Here is a 20,885-nt window from a genome sequence, read left to right as displayed (position 1 = left end):
CTTTTCACTAACGTTTAAAATATATATATTTATATTGATTCAGAGAGGAAGGGAGAGGAAGACAGAGATAGAAACAATGATGAGAGAGAATCATTGATCGGCTGCCTCCTGCTCACCCCACACTGGGGATCAAGACCGCAACCTGAGTATGTACCCTGACCAGGAATCAAACCATGACCTTCTGGTACATAGGTCGACGCGCAACCACTGAGCCAAGCTGGCCGGGCTTTTTATTAACTTTAATATAACAAATTCAAAATGCTCAACACTTTTTTTTTTTTTTTAATATATTTTATTGATTTTTTCACAGAGAGGAAGGGAGAGGGATAGAGAATTAGAAACATCGATGAGAGAGAAACATCAATCAGCCGCCTCCTGCACACCTCCTACTGGGGATGTGCCCACAACCCAGGTACATGCCCTTGGCCGGAATCGAACCTGGGACCTTTCAGTCCTCAGACCGACGCTCTATCCACTGAGCCAAACCCGTTAGAGCAACACTTTTTTTTTTAACCCTCACCCAAGGATATGTTTTTATTGATTTTTAGAGAGAGAGAAAGGGGGAGAGAGAGATAAACATTGATGTGAGAGAAACACAGGTAACCTAGGTATATGCCCTGACTGGGAATTGAACCTGCAACCTTTTGGTGCACAGGACGATGCTCCCACCAACCCAGTCAGGACAAAATGCTTAACACTTTTGATATCTGTTATCTCCAGTTAGATTACGTGATGTACCTTTCTTTTTAGGGTGGAGACAGTACTTAGGAAGGAGCTTGACCGGTTGGTCTCTCAATTATAACAGCAGTGCTAGCAATAATTACTTTTTAGTTCAGTCAGTATTTATTGGATATAATAATGGTAATAGTTTTGAGCATCTACTACATGTCAGGTACTGATTTAAACACTGAATGATTAATTCATTTAATCTGTATGGCAACTCTAATTTTATAGATACCGCTACTACTACTACTAATTATTGTTGTTACGATTATTTATTAATGTTCGAACTCTAGCTTGTATAGCCATTGTTTACTTCTGTCTCTGCGTAGATGTCAGCGAACGACTCAGACACAGCATGAGTCCTGTGCTCTGTCTCCTCGTAAACAGTCCTCTCACCTGCAGCCTCTTCAGCTCAGCTCCTGGCAGCACCGCCCTTCCAGTTGCTCAGGCCCAAACCCTGAGGGTCACTCCCTGCTCCTCGTGTTTTTCATGCCTCCGTTTAATTTTGCAGCAAATCCAGTGGGCTCAGTGTTTAAAACCTCCTCACGATTCCCCTCTGCTCAGCACCTCCGTGCTCCACCTGGTCCTGACCGCCTCCACCCTGCACTGGGAAGATGGCCCGAGCTTCCTGCTCTCACTCCGTCTTCCCTCAGGCTGCTCTTCACTCAGCAGCCTGTGTGAGCCTTTACAAACATGACACCCCCCTTTTTCCTCAGTCACAACCCTCACATTGCCCCTGTGTCACTGGAGAAAAGTTCCCGTTCTGTGATTGGGCGTCACCCTCACCCAGCCCCCAAACCTGGTCTCTTGCTGATCTTCCCCCGGCTCTGCATCAGTCACACCGTCTCCTGGTCACTCTCAGACAAGCTGTGCACCTACCGTAAGGCCTGGTGTGCCTGCTGTTCCCTTTGCTTGAGGTGCTCTTCCTACCCAGACAGAACGTGACTCATCCCTCAGGTCGTCCTCACCTTGAGAGCTTTACACAGATGTCACTGTCTCCCTGAGGCCACATCTGGACACACGTTTATCACCCTTTCCTACCTTCTTTTTCTTCTTAGCCTATCGCTCTTCAACATACTTTCATGTGTTGATTGAACACTAGAGGCCCAGTGCATGGATTCGTGCACTTGGGGGGAGTCCCCCTCGGCCTGCCCTGGGCCCTCTCTGCAGGTGGACATCCTCCAAGGGGTCCTTAGCGCTGCTGCAGAGGCAGTAAAGGCTCCTGCCACCACTGCTGCACTCACCAGCCATGAGCCTGGCTTCTAGCTGAGCAGCACTCCTTTGGGAGCACACTGACCAGCAGTGGGCAGCTCCTACGTTGAGCGTCTGCCCCCTGGTGGTCAGTGCACATCATAGTGACTGGTAGTTCTGCCATTCAATCTATTTGCATATTAGGGTTTTATTATATAGGACTAGAGGCCCGGTGCATCGATTCGTGCACTGGTGGGGTCCCTCAGTGTAGCCTGTGGGGATTGGGCCAAAACCAGCAGTCCAACGCCACCTGTCGCTCCTGCTCATCCCAGCCCCACTGCGCCTGCTGCCACTTGGTAGGCTTGCCGCTTGGTGGGCTTGCTGCCACTCTGCTGCGGTCTCTGGGCTGCGCTCGCCAGCCATGAGCCCTGTGTCTGGCACCTGTCAGCTGAGCAGCGCTCCTGCTGTGGGAGTGCACTGACCACCAGAGGGCAGCTCCTGCATCGAGTATCTGCCCCTTGGTGGTCAGTGCGCATCATAGCAACCCATCAACTGGTTGTTGGGTTGACCAGGTGTAACAGTCACTTTGGCTTTTATATATATAGATAGACTAGAGGTCCGGTGCACAAACATTTGTACACTCAGGAGGGTCCCTCAGCCCAGCCTGTGCCCTCTTGCAGTCTGGGACCCCTCAGGGAATGACCACCTGCTGGCTTAGGTCCGCTCCCCAGGGGTATTGGGCCTATGCTGGCAGTCAGACATCCCTCTGGCAGCCTGGGAGCCCTCGGGAGATGTCCACTTGCCAGCAGGGAGCAGGCCTGGCTGCAGTCGGACATCCTTAGCGCTGCTGAGGAGGCAGGAGAGGCTCCCACCACCACGGCTGTACTGGCAGCCAGCAGCCTGGCTTGTGGCTGAGCAGAGCTCCTCTGTGGGAGCACACTGACCACCAGGGGGAAGCTCCTGCATTGAGCGTCTGCCCCCTGGTGGTCAGTGTGTGTCATAGTGACCAGTGATTCCCAGTTGCTCTGCTGTTCGGGTCAATTTGCATATTACCTTTTTATTATATAGGATAGAGGCCTGGTGCATGGGTGGGGGCCGGCTGATTCGCCCTGAAGGGTATCCTGGATCAGGGTGGGGATCCCGCTGGGGTACCTGGCCAGCCTGGGTGAGGGGCTGAGGGCTGTTTTCACACAGCCCCCAGCCACCCAAGCTCCCAGTGGAGGCTGGCTGGAAGCAGGTATCTGGGATTTATTTAGCTTCTATAATTGAAACTTTGTTGCCTTTTGCGGAGGCCACAGCCAGGAAGCTTGGCTTCCTCCATTGCCGGGGCAACCAAGCCTCCTTCTTGCTCCAGCTCTGTGGCTACTGGCCGCCGGCCGCCGTCTTGGTTGGGGTACTTTGCATATAGTCGCTCTGATTGGCTGATGGGTGTGGCTTGGTGTAGCTAAGGTACAGTCAATTAGCGTCTTTGTCTTTTATTAGTGTAGATGAGAGCAGATGTTTTTGTCTGTGTGTTCACTGCTGTGTCTCCAGAGGTAAGACAATGCCTGGCATCTAGTAGTTGCCTAACATTTGTCGAATGAACAAATCTGTAACCGTCTGCTTTACCAGTGGGGCCTCACGGTCACAACCTGAGGATATGATGTTACTGATCCTGGGCGGAGCCTGTGGTGGCTCCAGCGGGTGCTCTTCACCCATCACACCCCTCGCAGGGCACTGCTTGGTATTTGTGTGGAATTAAAGTTAGAGTAAACATGCTCGTCACACTCCCGCTTTTTAGGAGAGAGAATATGCCAATTTGTAAGTAAAGTGAGACTTTAAAGCGGAACTTCACATTTCCTTGGCTTTGTTTGTATTGGCAGGTGATTCATCCTAAAAGCGATGAACAGAGATGCAGACTTCAGGAAGCTTGCAAAGATATTCTCCTTTTCAGAAATCTTGACCAGGTAACATTGATTTTAAAAATGTTCTTGTCTTCTGGCTTTTTCCTCTTTATCATTTAACTGGTTTTCAGTGTCTTAGCTGCAGCCATGTGAGGCATAAGCTCGAGATGCGCCTCACTTCCACATGTTTGTACTGTGTTGACCACCGTAACCACGGGAGCCTTTCAGATGGCTTTATTTCTTGGGATTGCTTTGACACTCTCCAGGGCAGTTCCCTTGGAGGCGTGCAGTTTGGTCGTGTAAGAAGGAAATGCTCAGGTTCACATGGCCTGGGCTTAGTTTGAAGGTCCCGACTCACCTTCCAGGGTAATTTCTTCAAAGATACCAGAGTGGCGTCCTCTTCGTCAGCACCAGCGAACCCACAGGAGTGTGCGACTCTTCTCAGACTTAGGTGGGCCCTCCGGGGGTTACTTCTCACTGAGACTCGGGCCGGGACCACGCAGAGTGTGAGGATCTTCAGGGCCCGAGCGTAGGGATCTCCGTGTGGGCTTCTCTTCCCTGCCTTGTGGAGACAGAGAGCAGGACCACCTCCTGAAGACAAAGAGCCATTTTCCTGTATCTTCTCTACTTTGAGAGCCACATGAATGGCTGAGATGCTCGGCCCACTGGGGAACCCCCGGGTATGAAGACACAGGAAGGATGGGATTAGAATTCTGTACCACCCAGCTCCTGCACATAAGTCTTCTGAAGACACTCCCACAGCCCTCCCTGGGAATCTGTGATTATCAGTCAGAGGAGTCACTCAGCCCTGGGGAAGCACTCTGTTTGCTAGCTGTGTGGTCACCGCAAGCCTGCCTTGTTAGCATCTGTCAGCTTGTACAGTATCAGCACACTGGAGCTGTGGGACTAAAGAGATGCCTTTTGGTGATACTCAGTTATTTTAGGTAGCATGGCATGGTCACACTGACATAGTAAATTACACGAAATTATTCAGCAGTAAAGTTATTTCCTGGCCAGGCGTTCAGTCCACATGCCTCCAAAGAGAACGACTTTCTTTGAGTCGAAGCTGGTATTCTTTAGTGCCCCCAGCAGTCACTGATCTCCCTGTCTGACAGAGGCCCGACTCTGACCAAGGCTTTGTTAGAATTTAACAGCATTGCTTTGTTTCCGTTATACTTATTGGTACAGTGACCTGGTTTTGGCAGGTAATATTGGCAGGTAAGTAGTTATATGTGTTGTAAAGAAATGATTGAAGCAGTATTAGCTGTCTGGTAGTAGATCTCATTTATTGAGTTCCCGTTAGGTAGTACTTTCCTTAGATTTTTTTTCCTCTAGGCATAAAAAATTGATAAGCTAGGAACTATTAAGCCACTTTATACATATGAAAAAACTGAGGCTCAGAGAGGTGAAGTGATGTGCTTGGCCAGTCAGAGCAGCTCCAAAAGTAGCTTCTTCTAACGCCATGCCAGCCCCTTAGATCTGATGATCCTGTTAAATTAGCACCTATACGAAGGTGATGTCATATGACTTTACACATAACATAGTGGAGCCATCAAGGCCAGCAGCAGTCCTGTGGGTGGAGCTGGGAGAATGGGGCACCACGATTTAGATGCCTGTTTTTGCTTAAATTAACACTCAGCAAGTGCGCTGTGTACATGGAGGGACAAAGCTGAATGGTCACAGGAGAGCACTCGTTTCAGACCGCCTTCAGCTTCTGCTTGAAGAGGGGAATGGTCTGATTTGGGGGCTTCACTCCATAATCACAAGCTGAATAAGCATCGCCACCCCCCCCCCCCCCCCCGCCCAAGCAAATGTAACAGCTGTCTTTTCTCCCGTGCGCACCTGCAGGAGCAGCTCTCTGAAATCCTCGATGCCATGTTTGAAAAGATAGTGAAAGCTGATGAGCATGTTATTGACCAAGGAGATGACGGAGATAACTTCTATGTCATAGAACGGTAGGCGATGGGCTTTGCAGGGGTGCGGCTGCACCTACCCTACCGACTGAGGACAGTGCTGCCCCCTGTGCTTGTTCCGCTCAGAGAGGACGGAGGCAGAACTAGCTCCCCACGCGTGCCCACCTCTGTCCACCGCCTCCCTCCTCTCCTGCTGCCCGAGTCCTCGGTGCATCCAGCTTGGGTGGCCACTGTGTACGGTAGAAAGTCTCCTTTCAGTAAGGCGAGATGTGCTGCTTTATTTTATTTATTTATTATTATTTTTAACCCTCACCCAAGGATAATTTTCCATTGATTTTTAGAGAGTGGAAGAGAGGGAAAGACTGAGAGAAACCTCTATGTGAGAGAAACACATCAATTGGTTGCCTCCTGTACGAGCTCCGACTAGGGCCCAAGCCAGGGAGGAGCCTGCAACCAAGGTATGTGCCCTTGACTGGAATTGAACCCGGGACCCTTTGGTCCTCAGGCCGATGCTCTACCCGCTGAGCCAAACCGGCGAGGGCGACAGGATGTGCTTTTTAAACATTTTATTTGCCAGTGTTCAAGGGAACTGATTTCCTGAAGAATAGCTGTGATGCTGTGTCATCATCCGTATCTTTCAATCCCAAATTGTGGGCCCATTTCCAATAGGGGACATGCAGGGGCAGCTGATTGATATTTCTCTCTCATCCACGTTTCTATCTCTATCCCTCTCCCTTCCATCTCTCTCTAAAAAGCAATAAAGCAAAACAAACTTTAAAAAAGAGTGAGGGTCATGTTTAAAAAAAAAAGAAAAAAGCCCTAACTGGTTTGGCTCAATGGATAGAGCGCCTGCCTGCGGACTCAAGGGTTCCAGGTTCAATTCCGGTCAAGGCCATGTACCTTGGTTGCAGGCACAGACCCGGTAGGAAGTGTGCAGGAGGCAGCTGATCAATGTTTCTCTCTCGTCAATGTTTCTAGCTCTCTTTCCCTCTCCCTTCCTCTCTGTAAGAAATCAATAAAATATATTTAAAAAAAGAAAAAGAAAGAAAGGTTTCTTACTCGCATAATGAAGCTTTTTAGGGAGAGCAAGGCAAGCCCCCAGGAAGTCCAAAAACGACTCTGAGAAGCGCCGGCTTGGAATTTCATGGGGTTAGAAGGTGGGGCTGGGGAGGCGCTCTTCGGTGGGGCTGGCACTTGCCAGAGGAGGGAGCACAAGGCTTTCCTCTCGGCCCTCCCAGCTGCCAGGGAGAGGAGGAAGGCAGACGGTAGGGCAGGGCTTGAGCATGAGACAGGCCAACACCGGAGTGGAGCTGACTGTCACATCCACCTAAGCATGCTGTGTTGTTGGGTCACACATGGTTGTGTGGCCTGATTTTAAGTAGTTTGCCGGGAGATGCGGTAGTGTTCTATGTCATCGTTTATATTGGCTATAAAATGTGAACATAGACATGTATTTGAGCTATCCCCGATTGTCAGCAGATTAAATTGTAATTTTTGCTGTTAAAATATTACCTGGTGAGCATCCCTATAATTAAATATTTTTCAGTGTCTTTGATTATATTCTTTAGAATTCTCTCTAGAAATGGAATTGCTATGCCAATAGGTCTCTTAAGCAATTTGCTATATGTTGTTCATTATCTTGCAGAAAATTTGAAACATTTACATTCGCCTCAGTGGTATATTGAGAGAGTATATTTGGTATATTTCTCCAAATGCTTGTCATTTCTGAATATTTTATTCAGCAATTATTATCAGTCAACAGAGAAATTGTATTTGTTTTTTTGTTTGTTTGTTTGTTTTTACTTTAATCAGTTCTACATCCTAGTTTTCAACAGACTGAAAGACAACCCATGCAATCATTTCAGTGCCTGCAGGAAAAGCATTTGACAAAATTCGACACCTTTTCTTTTCTTTTTTTTTTAACACATTGCGTACCGCATAGAAATCTCTTAAGACATACGCCAGGGACCGCACGTTTTTGGGCAAACTGCACGTTATTTAAATCATCATAATGCACTTTAGGTGTTGTTTTTCAATAATTATAACATTTTTATTTACAAAAACAATTAAACAATTAAAGTTCCTAGTACTTTTTTAATGTATGGTCCTGCGTAAAACATTTTCCTCTATGAAGAGGGACCAAACAAAATTTACATAAGTATCTAGATCCGCTCCTTTTTCCATGGGCGTGAAAAACGAGAACTCTCGTGATCGGTCCTTAACAGATGGCGCGAAACACGAGAAAACTCCTGAGCGGTACAAAATGTGTTAATATATTCTATTGATTTTTTTACAGAGAGGAAGGGAGAAGGATAGAGAGTTAGAAACATCGATGAGAGAGAAACATCGACCAGCTGCCTCCTGCACACTCCCCACTGGGTATATGCCCACAACCAAGGTACATGCCCTTGACCGGAATCGAACCTGGGACCCTTGAGTCCGCAGGCCGACGCTCTATCCACTGAGCCAAACCGGTTAGGGCTCAACACCTTTTCTTGATCAAAAACTCTCCACAGCCCAACTGGCATAGCTCAGTGGTTGAGCATTGACCTATGAACCAGGAGGTCACAGTTCGATTCCCGGTCGGGGCACACGCCTGGGTTGTGGGCTCGATCCTCAGTGTGAGGCGTGCAGAAGGCAGCCGATCAATGATTCTCTCTCATCACTGATGTTTCTATCTCTTTCTCCCTCTCTCTTCTCTGAAATCAATAAAAATATATTTTTAAAGATAAATATATTTTTAAAAATCTCCACAACTAGGATCAGAAAGGACTTTTCTCCAACCTGATTAAAGGCATTTTTAAAAACCTATAACTAACATCATGCTTAAAGGTGAAAGATTGAGTGTTTTACCTTTAAACAAAAGAGAACAAAACAAGGATGTCTGTTCTCATCACTTCTCCTTCATATTGTATGTAGGTCCTAGCCAGTGCAATAAGGAAAAGGAAAAGGGAGGGAGGGCAGGTGGGCGGGCATGTAGATTGGAAAGGGAACAGAACCCTGTTTGCGGATGACACGACCCTCTAGATTCTAGAGCAGGGGTGGGCAAACTTTTTGACTCGAGGGCCACAATGGGTTCTTAAACTGGACCGGAGGGCTGGAACAAAAGCATGGATGGAGTGTTTGTGTGAACTAATATAAATTCAAAGTAAACATCATTACATAAAAGGGTACGGTCTTTTTTTTTTTTAGTTTTATTCATTTCAAACGGGCCGGATCCGTCCCTCGGGCCGTAGTTTGCCCACGGCTGTTCTAGAGTGTAGAACAGTGCTACCAAAAAGCTACTAGTTGAGTTTAGCAAGGTCAGAGACTACAAAGTCCAAATGCAAAGATCTGTTGGGAATCCCCTATTACAATGTTTTCTATCTTACGTACCTTCTGTTCTTATACTACCTACCATTCTTACACTTTTTTTTTTTTTTTTTTTTTTTTTTTTTTTTTAAATATATTTTTTATTGATTTTTTACAGAGAGGAAGGGAGAGAGATAGAGAGTTAGAAACATCGATGAGAGAGAAACATCGACCAGCTGCCTCCTGCACATCTCCTACTGGGGATGTGCCCGCAACCCAGGTACATGCCCTTGACCGGAATCAAACCTGGGACCTTTCAGTCCGCAGGCCGACGCTCTATCCACTGAGCCAAACCGGTTTCGGCTACCATTCTTACACTTATTGTTAGAATTAATAAGTGAAATTGTTTCTTATTATACTTTCAGGGGAACTTATGATATTTTAGTAACAAAAGATGATCAGACCCGCGCTGTTGGTCAGTATGACAACCGTGGAAGTTTTGGAGAACTCGCTCTGATGTACAACACCCCGCGGGCGGCTACCATCGTGGCCACTTCGGAGGGCGCCCTGTGGGCGCTGGTGAGTAGAGACAGGTTCCCTGCGTGGCCCAGTGTGGGTCCCTCTGCTCCTGGTTTCTGTCCTTGGTGTGGATGCTCCCTGCGTTTTATGGCAAGTTGTCTGAGACATTGTGGAAGGCCTGGTACCAGTGTATTCTCCGTTTCTCTAAAGGGGTTTGTCAGTAAACCATTTACTCCAAGTCACAGGGCAGTGACGGGCTTATGCCCTTGCAGTCCTGTCAGCTCTTGTCACATTTTCTGTTGATTTTTTTGAGACAAGTAGAAGGAGAGCAGGGACAGCTTTCTATACTGGAGACAGCCTAGCAAAAGGAGCCATGGAAAGCTCTGCCCGCAGCATTTCGCATCTCTAGCTCCAGCACTAACTTTGCTCTCTGTTCAGCCATCTACTTGTGCATTGGTCCATGCCAGTATCCAATAGATTTAGATGACTGGAAAGGCTGATGGCCATATTTTGGGAAAGAGAACTTTCCTAAAATGTCCTTTATGTACATGACCTACCTTCCTTCAAAATATATAACTCTCTTCCTTTTTAAAAAAATATATATTTTATTGATTCAGAGAGGAAGGGGGGGGGGGATCATTGATGAGAGAGAATCATTAGCGGCCTCCCGCATGCCCCAGTGGGGATCGAGCCCGCAACCCGGGCCTGTGCCCTGACCAGGAATCGAACCATGACCTCCTGGTTCCTAGGTCGACGCTCAACCCCTGAGCCATGCCAACTGGGCCTCTCTTCCTTCTTAACAAAATATTCTCTTGTACAAATGTCATATTTCACTTTTAAAACATTGGCTTCTATAATTTGTTTCTATTTACTTTACAAGCAGAATTAAATGTATACCTAGAATTATCAACATATTTCCTCAAATGAAATAATGTTTTTTGAAATCACATTTTAAAGACATAATAGAGCACTTTACTGTGACTTAAGAAAATAAGAATGCTCCTGAGAGATGAGTGATAGAATGGCTTCAGAATTGATCACACACTTTGGGACTCAGTGGTTGGGAAACTCAGGAAGGATCAATAAGTAATGCGGGGAAGTAAACTCTGTTACAAAATGCACTGGTGTTGCCCTGGCTGGTGTAGCTCGGTCGGTTGGGTGGGTGGAGCATCGTCCTGTACAGCAAAAGGTAGCAGGTTCAATTCCCAGTCAGGGCACATACCCCGGTTTTCAGTTTGATCCCTGATCCGGGTGAGTATGGGCGGTAACCGACTTATCTCTCTCTCTCTCTCTCCCCCACCCCCCTTCCTTCCTTTCTAAAATCAATAAAAACATATCCTTAGGTGAAGATTTAAATAATTTAGTAAATAAAATAAAATGCATTGATGCTAACTGCTGGTCTAGGCCGATGTGGAATAACCCTATTCCTCAATATTCTTATCTCTTAAACTAAAAAACTCTACATGTCACACAACCAACAAGCAGGGAGATTCTGGAGGTGGAAGGAGAAGGCGCTGGCTGGGTCTCAGCAGTCCGGGGAGGACTTGAGGACTCCGGGCCAGGCGGTAGGAACTCCCCATGCGCTCACAGGCAGGAGGGCTGCGGTTCTTTCTCTCTTGATCCTCAGGGCTGTTTGCTTGACTCTGAGCGGCCACTGCACAGGGGCGTGTGTGTGTGTGTGTGTGTGTGTGTGTGTGTGTCCACCTTTGGAAGGCCCTGGAAGCTGGTGGATGTGTGGCAGGAAGGGCCTTGCACAGCATGGAGTTCTGGGAAGTGTGAAAGCAGGCGTGGAAGGGGTGGGACGTGAATGAAGTCGCTGAGAAGGTATCAGCTGTTTCTTCTTCAGCTGGAATAGCTTGCTGTTGCCGTTGTAGTGACCTCTAACAGTCCATTATCGATAGATCCTTTAAAATGTTGTTGTTTTGGACATGCCTACTCAAACACAAGGAAGGGAACTTTTTAATTCCTATTTTCCAGAACAGTCTGGATTGTTCTCTTTCCACAGCACTCTTGGCCTAGATTGGCCCAGAAAACATGTAGAAACTGAATTCTAAAGATAATGAAGTAATATTCCAAAGTATAAAAGTAACATTTTAAATGATATATTTCTAACCGTGGACATCAAAAAAGGAGTGGCATGTAATGCAGCCATTATAGCAATCAGACGGTTAACGACCAGACCGTGCTGGTGAGCAGGTTCTATTTGTACAGCCCTTTAGGGAGGGAGGGTGGGAGCCTGCATGGTTCACGGGAGGCCTGTCGGGTGCAGTAGGTGACGTCTATAAGGCAGAGCAAACACAGCAAGGGATCGGGCGTGGGACTTCGGTACTTAACGAAATCGGAGTAAAACAGCAAACCTACAGCTTCACATGCCTTTAGCTTCCTGCTGGTTTTCACCCTGCCAGCCTCAGGGTGTCCTCACTGTTCTCCCCAACCCCAATGTGTTTTCCATGACTGACAGCCTGAGGTAGAAGAAAACTACAATTCACTTAGGTACAAATAACCGTGTGACTTTTAGAAGCCTAAAACGAATCAATCAACATTCTCCTGGCTGCATGTCCCTCCTCACACACCTGAGAGGTGCCTGGCTATCGCTCTGGCTAACAGTCTCCCACGTGTGAATCCATGACTTAGTGGGCCAAGGTACCGTCCACGTGCCTGCCTTCCACCCTGAACTTCCTCCCGTCTCTCTATTTAAATTCTACCCCTCCTTCAGGTCCCAGACAGATTTATATTTATAACTATCTGTTTTGTATTGTCTCATTGAGATTGTAAAGTCCTTGAGGGCAAAAGCCATCTGATTGTTTCATCTCCTTTTTCTTAAGGTGCATCCTTTCACATTGAGCAGCGACAGGCTGTAAGCTCACAAATGTTGGGGAGTTTTCACTTGATATTCTATTTCTGACCCATAGGTGGCGCCTATAGCAAGCAACAAGTGAGACATCTTTCTGGCTCAGGCTACAGCTTTTTCTCAGATTGAAGTATCTGCCTTAGTACCTTTCATAGTCGGAATATTTGCTGTGGTCCGGTTAGTGAAAGCAGAGGTGTTCTCTTACACAAGCATTTACCAAAATTTTCATATTCTTTCTTGTAGGACCGGGGGACTTTTAGAAGAATCATAGTGAAAAACAATGCACAAAAACGGAAGACGTACGAATCATTTCTTGAATCTGTGCCCCTCCTTAAGTCACTAGAGGTAACGTTCATTTGAATATGACTCTTTACGGGGGCTTAGGAGAAGCGATTAAAACTCTTCTGTTGTTGAGGTGTCACATCAAGCTCTTCTCGTTTCTGTGCTGTGCAGATATTCTGTGACTTAGTTGAGGTCTGTTCCTTGTAACGTGTGAGTATTGTTCCAGGTGTCAGAGCGAATGAAGATTGTGGATGTGATAGGAGAGAAGGCCTATAAGGACGGAGAGCGCATCATCGCTCAGGTGAGGCCGAGTCGCCGCGGCAAGGCCTCGGGCAGCGCTTTCCGCTCACGTTTGGGAGCTCAAGGTGCACGGTGCGGGGCCCACTTGCTGCAGCCCCTCTGGAGCCCTGGATGTGCCTCTCGCTGGCATGCCCGGCTGCGGCCTCCACCGCCTTCCTTGGCTTCTGGTATTGGTTCTTCCGGGTTGTCGTTTTCTTTTCGCTCTAAGCTTCATTTGTGGCTGCCAAAACCTGGGGAAGGTCGAAAAGCTGTGCCCTTCACCTTCTCCCATATCTGCTTGCCTACCTCTCCCCTCCTCCCAGCCTGTGCACTAACCTCACCTTCTCAGTGAGGCTGTCGGTCCTGTAGCCATCTCCTCCGTCGGCCTCCACAGTCCCTGCTCACCTTTTTCCTGTAGCACTTGCCGCCTCCCAACACAACAGCATAACTTACTGATTACTGTGGTGATTGTTTACAGTTCATGCTACCAGACTCTAAGCTGCACAAGGGCAGGGATATTTGCTTTGTCCACTGATGTTTCTCACATTCCTGGGCTAGAACAGTGCCTGGCACAGAGTGAGCCCGTAATTATTTGTTGAACAACCTGAATGACTAGTTCAGGGAAGTGGGTTAAAGTCAAAACAAGCAAAAGAAAAGCCTGAGGCTCAAAGGATGACATTAGGCCACATCAAAACACCCTCCTCACCACAACGAGGCCCCCACCAGATCCATGCTGTCAGAGGCTGCATTTGGTCAGTTACATGGGGCTCCATGACCCAGGGTGGCCAGGAGTCGCCCTGACGTTGCCTGGAGCAGCCTCGGCTGCTGATCCCTTGTCACAGGCTTCATAGTGAGCCGGCCTGAGCAGTAAGGAAACCGGTGCTCTGTGCAGCGGCAGCCTGGGCACCGTCGTGGAGGAAGCTGGGACTATTCCCTGTCAGGAAATGTGTGTCGGTTACATCGGACTGACATCCCGTCATCAGGATCCTCTCATTTTGTTCTGGATTTTTAGCCATTGATTGACTTGTAGGTTGGAAAAGAAATCAAATCAGAGCTCAGGCAATAACAAATGACCGACTTCTGTGCCCCTCTTCAGTGCTTATGTACCTGACCTCCTTTCCGTTTCAGGGTGAAAAGGCTGATAGCTTTTACATTATAGAGTCTGGTGAAGTGAGCATCTTGATTAAAAGCAAGGTGAGTTGACGTGTGACGATGCAAGTTATTCCAGGGAAGACCCAGATGCCAGGGGTATGCACAGAAAGCAGCTGTTTGCTTTACATGATGTGAAGTGTGGTCAGTGTGCCAACACCCTCATTGGTAGGGAAGGTGTGTGACCGACAGAGACTCCTGTTCAGGCCTGTCCATTGGTGGGGACTCAGCGTATTTCTTCTTGTCCCTGTTGCCTTTGCCTCTGCTGTGTAATCAACGATATGAGAAACATTGCCCTATAAATCCATAGAAATAAACATCCTCATGGAAGATGGGTGGGATTATACAGTTAAGAAGTACATGTAGGTGTTGGACATGCAGAGAGCTTCCTTTGTGGGGGGCGGGGGTCTCCAGGACGATCGTTATCCTGGTTGTTTGATGGGCAGGGAGACCTAGAGACCCAGGACTGTAGGAGGGAGAGTGATCTCACCATAAATACACCATCACCAGATGTCCCTGTTCCCATTGTTTTGAAGAATATAGAATTTGTTCACGTAGTGAGTTATACCTATTACTATCAGCCTGGTAGGAAGCCTCTGGAAAACATCTTCATTAAACGCTCAGAACGGAGAAAGAAAGAAAGAAAATTACGATGATTGCTTAGCAGATGGCTTGATCCCTAACTTAAAACAGACCTGCTGTTCCCCATGAAGCAATGGTTGGAAGCTTCTGTGTCCTTCATTCACAGTGCAGGGCTGCTCACCCATGTCTGCATTTCTCAGGTGTTCACCGCCACACAGCAGTGGGGACAGCAGCACTGTGGCCCTGAGGGAATGCAGGGGCTTGGGCTCTGTCCCAACCCGCTGAACAGCATCTGCACTGTCACAGACCCAGAGGGCTCTGCTATTGGGGTGACCGTGCAGCAAGTGCTGTTCCAGGAAAGAGACATGTCTGTACTCCCAGAGGTTGCTACAGACACAGGAAAGAGCGTTGGCGTGAATGGGGCAGGTTGACATAAGAGCAAACAGGTCAGGGCAGGAGTGTGGAAAGGTGGTCAAGCCGTGTAAGCTCGTGTGGCACTTTTATTTTTCTGAATAAACCCTCAAAAACCATCTATCTACCCGTAACATAGAGTTTCTCTTAGAGATTTGAGACTAATTCTTACTAAAAATTCTAAATAATTGTTTACTTGAACAAGTTATTGCTTAGTTCAGCAGAGGGATTTCTTTCTTTAAAGAAGGAAACTCTAGATATTAAGTACATATAGTACATTATTCATTCTTTTCAGTAACCTGATAAGCATGGATTACAACTTGTTTGATTTCTTTTTTTTTTTTTTTTTTTTTAATATATTTTATTGATTTTTTACAGAGAGGAAGGGAGAGAGATAGAGAGTTAGAAACATCGATGAGAGAGAAACATCGATCAGCTGCCTCCTGCACATCTCCTACTGGGGATGTGCCCGCAACCCAAGTACGTGCCCTTGACCGGAATCGAACCTGGGACCTTTCAGTCTGCAGGCCGACGCTCTATCCACTGAGCCAAACCGGTTTTGGCCTGTTTGATTTCTTAATACAGAGTTAAACCACTGAATTTTAAGGTCAGACATTATTTTTTAAAATATTTAGTTACTTAATTCTTCTTTTAAAAAAACGTGGGAGGGGACACTAACTTAAGAAGTAGGCAATACCAACAAGAAAGCTGGCACCGCACAGTGTGACCTGGAAAGTCCGGTCTCCACTCAGAAACAGCAGCCCAGGACGGGACCCCCTCCCTGAGGAAAGCATGGCGTTTAGAGAGAACTGGTGAGATGCTCTTCCCCCCGTGCCAGGGAAGCCAGCATCTAGCAAACCAAGAGGATTCATATATGAGTGTAAAATATATCTGTTATTATATGTTAATGCATATTAACATTATAATAGCATATATTATTAATTATATAATATACTATAATGATGATGTTATATATAATTAATTATATATAATTGTAACATAGTATGTTATACATACCATGTTAACTATGTTATAATTGCTTATAACATATTAATGTGAAGTATATAATAATAATATATATAAACATTCAAAAGGAAATGGCCTGTGCCTTACCTCTTGCTGTTCAGCTATTACCTGAGAGGTATGGGACTCAGGAGGTCCCAGGTGAAAGCCAAGCCACTGACACAGCCCATGCAGTTCCCCTGGTACAGCTGGGGTCCCGGCAAAGTGCATTTCTCAGTAATTTGTTGCTCTAGGAAGAGGGGGATTAAGTGTGTGCAACTGGACACGCCCACTGTGACTCTGGAGTCAGCGGGTCGTGCTCTCTTCCTGCTCCAGACTAAAGTCAACAAGGAGGGTGGCAACCAGGAGGTGGAGATTGCCCGCTGCCATAAGGGACAGTACTTTGGAGAGCTTGCCCTGGTGACCAACAAGCCCAGAGCTGCTTCTGCTTATGCTGTGGGAGACGTCAAATGCTTAGGTAAGAACACTCCTTATGCATGAATACTTCTTTTCTCACATGCAGTGCTTTTTTCTCATCAGCAAGCTTTGGCTTAAATCCGGTTCTTGCATCTAGGCTGGGGCAGTTTAGTGTGACCAACCAGAAATGAGTGGCTATTTTCTCCTCACCAACATTTCTGGGCACTGACATCGCCTGTGGACAAGACAGGCTGCCCCTGAGAGGCTGGGATGGACCAGAGTGTGAGGTGTCCAGGGCTGTGGGGCAGAGAGCAGCAGCTGCTGGGCTCCGCAAAGTCTCAGACCCGTGACACCGCCTGCTGTGCTCATGTAGAAGCGCCCCTTCTTTCCCAAGCGCTTAGTGCCCCCGGCTAAGCCCTGTCACGTAAACGTGTGTGTGAAGAAGAGGTTTGCAGGAAGGAAACGGCTTTGAGTCGTTGGTCTGGAATTCATTATCTCCCTCCTCTCTCTCCTGCAACGTAGTTATGGATGTGCAAGCATTCGAGAGGCTGCTGGGGCCCTGCATGGACATCATGAAGAGGAACATCTCCCACTACGAGGAGCAGCTGGTGAAGATGTTTGGCTCCAGCCTGGATCTCGGCGATCCTGGGCAGTAGGTGTGCTGCCCGCAGTCTTCTCAGCGTGACCCCGAGACCTCCCGTCAGCCACAGGACACACACAGCAGACGCCACAGAACTGCTGCTGCCGTGGCTGTGGCCACGGGCGTTTAGGAAACTTGAAAGTCAGCACGAAAGGAGGGTAGAGGTTCAACCCCCACCTCCACTTTGCTCTGAAAGCCTATTATTAGACTTGTGATGAGTACTCCAACCCAGTTTCACATCTTTGGTTCCAAATGGCATGTCTCTCCAACAATTAAGTGCCTGATACAAAGTCCAAAGTGTCACGTCTCCCTTTCCTCTCCTGCTGCTGCTGTTGCTCTAGGAAGTTAGCACAGGTCTGCGCAGCCTGTCGCATAACTGTCCACGGCCTCGCCCGGCCTTTCTCAAGGGAGGAACACTGCAGCCTTCCATCTCGTGTGCCCTTTGAGGAGTCCACCTGTGTTCACAATTGTAGCCTTTGGTTTTACAGTGGGAAATGCTGGCAGTAAGACGGAGGCCTGCGGTCCTGTGGCATTGCTCCGTCTGCTGAGAGCTGCACACGTGACAGCTGCCTCCCAACTCGCAGTGATGCTCGGGGGACGGCCCTGCCCGGGCCCAGCGGGTCAGCACCAAGCACGCTGACTGGTCCTTGGGGCCCATGTTAGAGCAGAACCTTTGGGTGTGGCACTTTCTTCAGGTAGCAGAGGGAAAGTTTTCTGGGTTGTGGAGGGGGAGTTCTTCTAGATTTGGTTTTGTTTAATCTCTGCAGTTTGCATGAATAAATTGCTGTCCGTTTATAAGGAGCCGGGGTCTGGAGGTGCCATCACTTTATCTGACCCATCACTTTCCTGGATAATTCCTGCCACCCCAGTTGCCAGGTGCCTCTCCTGGCTCGGCAGGGTGCCAGCAGGAGGTGGTACTGCAAAGAGCCTTGCCTTCTGCTCCAACACCACCTCGCTTCGCTGTTAACCGTCCATTTTTAAACTCTTTAAAAGAAGCAGCAGCTATTTTTTGAAATTAAAACAATATTTCTCTATTTAGGAATTCCCCTTGGATACATTCACATATATCAGTTTGTCAGCTGACTCAGGCTTTTATTCTAAAGATCAACTCTTTGTTAGTTTTCAAAACTCGGCATCATTTTCAATTTTATAGAATTACTGCGAAGGCCTTTCTAATTAAGATATTAGGATATTTGGGGTTTCAGTTGTTGATCCCAAAGGAAAGTAATTTGGCTTGTATTTTAAAACTTTTTAAACCTTTTAATCATATCAGGTAGAATTCTGATGAATTATCCTAACCAACTAGATATATTTCAGAATGAAATTTTTTCTTCAGAATGGCTTAAAAACAGATGCTAGAAGCGATCCTAAGAGCAGTGTGAAATTTGCATTGTAGCCAAGTTTATATTAAATCAAGAGGCCCTTTCCAATATGATTTTTTTAAAGCTTGTCTAACTCAGTGGGGCCCTCGGAGGTGACATGCTGGGGCTTTCGTCGTCCTTACTGCGGACACTGACGGAGCCGCGTGGAGCCTTCCAGGCCACAGGAGCCATACGCTGCGTTTCCAGGCGGTGCGGTCACGAGAGCCCCAGTGGTGGCTCACAGCCCGGCCCGTGCTCCGGGGGTGGGAGCAGCAGGCGCTTTTCCAGCTGCCCTGGTCGCCTGCATTGCCGCCCTCGGGATCCCGAAAGGTTGCAGCTAATACCCCACCACGGGCAGCTCGCGTGGGAAGCTGCGTGGTTTTCCTCATGACCTTTCACGGTGGCTCTTTTCTGTGGGGTTGCTTTCGTAGCAAATAAGTTAAGAAAGCGGATCTTGCACGTTAGCTGACAAGAACCACACCACGCCAGTGTCTTGCAAAGGTAACAGGTACATTGGGCTTCAGGAGTGACACAGAAGTCTGGCCCCAGACTATGTCAGGACTCTGTTAAACACTGAGCAGACGCCTCTCTGCACCCCCACCCGCCATGCCAACATGAGCCAGGGCACTGTGACCTCCATGCCGGAGTCGCTCCTTCAGGCTGCTGGGGAGGGCCTTCTCGTCCTGCCCCCTTGCCCGTCCCAGTGCAGTCTTCCCCTCACAAAAGCCTCTTGGACCCCGGCTCGCTCGCGATGGGTGTTTTGTAGGGCTCATCAGGGCTAAGTCCCCTGCTCCAATCACAGATTGCCACATGGGTCACCAGTCTAGCCCCTCACTGCACACAGGGCCCTTAGCGGTCTGGCTTGAAGGAGGGAGACTTTAAAGGGACCAGCGTGAGTGAAATGGGACAGAGCCATGACCAAGGTGCCAGGAACCCGAGTGTCCCAGACTCAGTGCAGCATGGGAATCAGGTGGTAGACAGGTTCAGCCCTGGCTCCGGGGCCCACGCTTGCCAGGCAAGGCCTTCGCTGATGGTTGAGCCTCAGGGGGCAGAGCGTGTGTTGGGAAATGATCCCTTTGTTCATGGGTTTTGGGTGTGGAGAATGTCCCGAGAGCCTTGAGGCGCAGTATTATCCTTCCTTCTGGCCCCAGTGTGACACCCCCGCTCTCTGAAGGAAGGTCCACCTGTCCCGACCGTCTGCTCGATGTCCTCACATGTCATTGCTGTGGACACTCAGAATCCAGGGCGGAGGTTTGAGCAGTTTAATGAGCAAATTGGGCAGAGAAGTGGCAAGAAATGGTCCTCCAGCCAGAGGTGGTGTTCCTCTCTTACCACCCAGGTTCTCGCCACGGCAGAGCACCCAGTGAGGGCACCCAGCATGGCCATGTCGTGTCAGTGTACCAACAACCCTCTCTCCCTTAGAAACATTGCAAGAGCATTTTTGCACAGAGAAAAAGACCCATGAATGTCATCTTTTATCTTTTGTTTTCAGTTGGAATTTTTGTTCTTGACATGCACTTGTAAACCAATCTTGCCAAGATACAAGTTGTTTTGCGCTCTCACTACAGTTACCTCTTACTCCTCCTGTCTTGACTGCTGACGTTCCTCGACTATTCTAATGTCTGTTTTATGGGAAGCAGCCTTCCATGGGGTTCCTTTTACACACTGTAGGGCTATCTTTATACTTAAAAAGGGTTTTTTAAAGAAAACTGTCACTAACCTCCTGGGGGATTTGCAGAAAACCATTTCGCCCGCCTTGAGCAAAAGGTAGATTCATTATTTTCTTAAAAGCTCAATGTAATAAAAGAAATCTAATTTAGCATTGTTGTGCTACCTCAAAGGTAAAAATGTCTTAAAGTCTCTTTTTGGTCCTGAGTCTATACATGGTGTTTGAAATGTCTTTTAATGGGAATTATTTTTAAATCATTGGGAAGAATTTTATTTTAAACCGTTTTACTCTTGTGTTTTAATCTTAGAAGAATAAGTGATTGGCAGTGATTGATTCTTGCTCTATGGTATTGAACACAATTAAATCATTGTTTGCCATAAACAAGGTTGGGTTTTTGAAAAGGAAGCTCTGGGCGTGGCTTGGCTCTTGGTTAATAAAGGCCGCAGGTCTGTCTGACTTTCCAGTGCAGCCGTGTCCTGTGTTTGTCCTCTCGCTCCAGGGCTCCGGGCCACCCGGTCATTTGGCAGGGGGCCTGGCCTCCGGGACCAGGCTGGGTCGGTGCCCTGGGCCCCACCTCACCTCTGTGCCGCCCCTGCCCTGGCTGCTACGTCAGCACCCACTGTGCCACGGACCAGCTCACAGTGCTGTCCCGGGTCAATGTCCAGGAAGAGCCGATGTCCCGATTCCAAGGCAGTCAGACGGAAAATGCCCTCTTACCTGGG

General features: G+C 47.9%; 1 protein-coding gene across 1 annotated transcript in view; it reads left to right on the top strand.

The window, feature by feature from the left end:
* PRKAR2A (protein kinase cAMP-dependent type II regulatory subunit alpha) overlaps positions 1 to 20,619 on the top strand; it is a 41,766-nt gene extending 21,147 nt beyond the window's left edge. The window contains exons 4-11 of the mRNA XM_070391220.1: positions 3,777 to 3,860; positions 5,646 to 5,752; positions 9,427 to 9,580; positions 12,615 to 12,716; positions 12,880 to 12,954; positions 14,061 to 14,126; positions 16,413 to 16,554; positions 17,016 to 20,619. Of these exons, the coding sequence (XP_070247321.1) occupies positions 3,777 to 3,860; positions 5,646 to 5,752; positions 9,427 to 9,580; positions 12,615 to 12,716; positions 12,880 to 12,954; positions 14,061 to 14,126; positions 16,413 to 16,554; positions 17,016 to 17,149 (864 nt within the window). The 3' untranslated portion in view covers positions 17,150 to 20,619. The remainder of the gene's footprint in view (positions 1 to 3,776; positions 3,861 to 5,645; positions 5,753 to 9,426; positions 9,581 to 12,614; positions 12,717 to 12,879; positions 12,955 to 14,060; positions 14,127 to 16,412; positions 16,555 to 17,015) is intronic.
* Positions 20,620 to 20,885: the final 266 nt, after the last annotated feature.

Source organism: Myotis yumanensis, unplaced genomic scaffold, assembly GCF_028538775.1.
Source record: "Myotis yumanensis isolate MYYU_CA2020_CCGP unplaced genomic scaffold, mMyoYum1.0.hap1 SCAF_14, whole genome shotgun sequence".
NCBI classification, from domain to species: domain Eukaryota; kingdom Metazoa; phylum Chordata; class Mammalia; order Chiroptera; family Vespertilionidae; genus Myotis; species Myotis yumanensis.
Note: the sequence above shows the minus strand (reverse complement) of the source record. Positions and strands in the feature narration are given on the sequence as shown.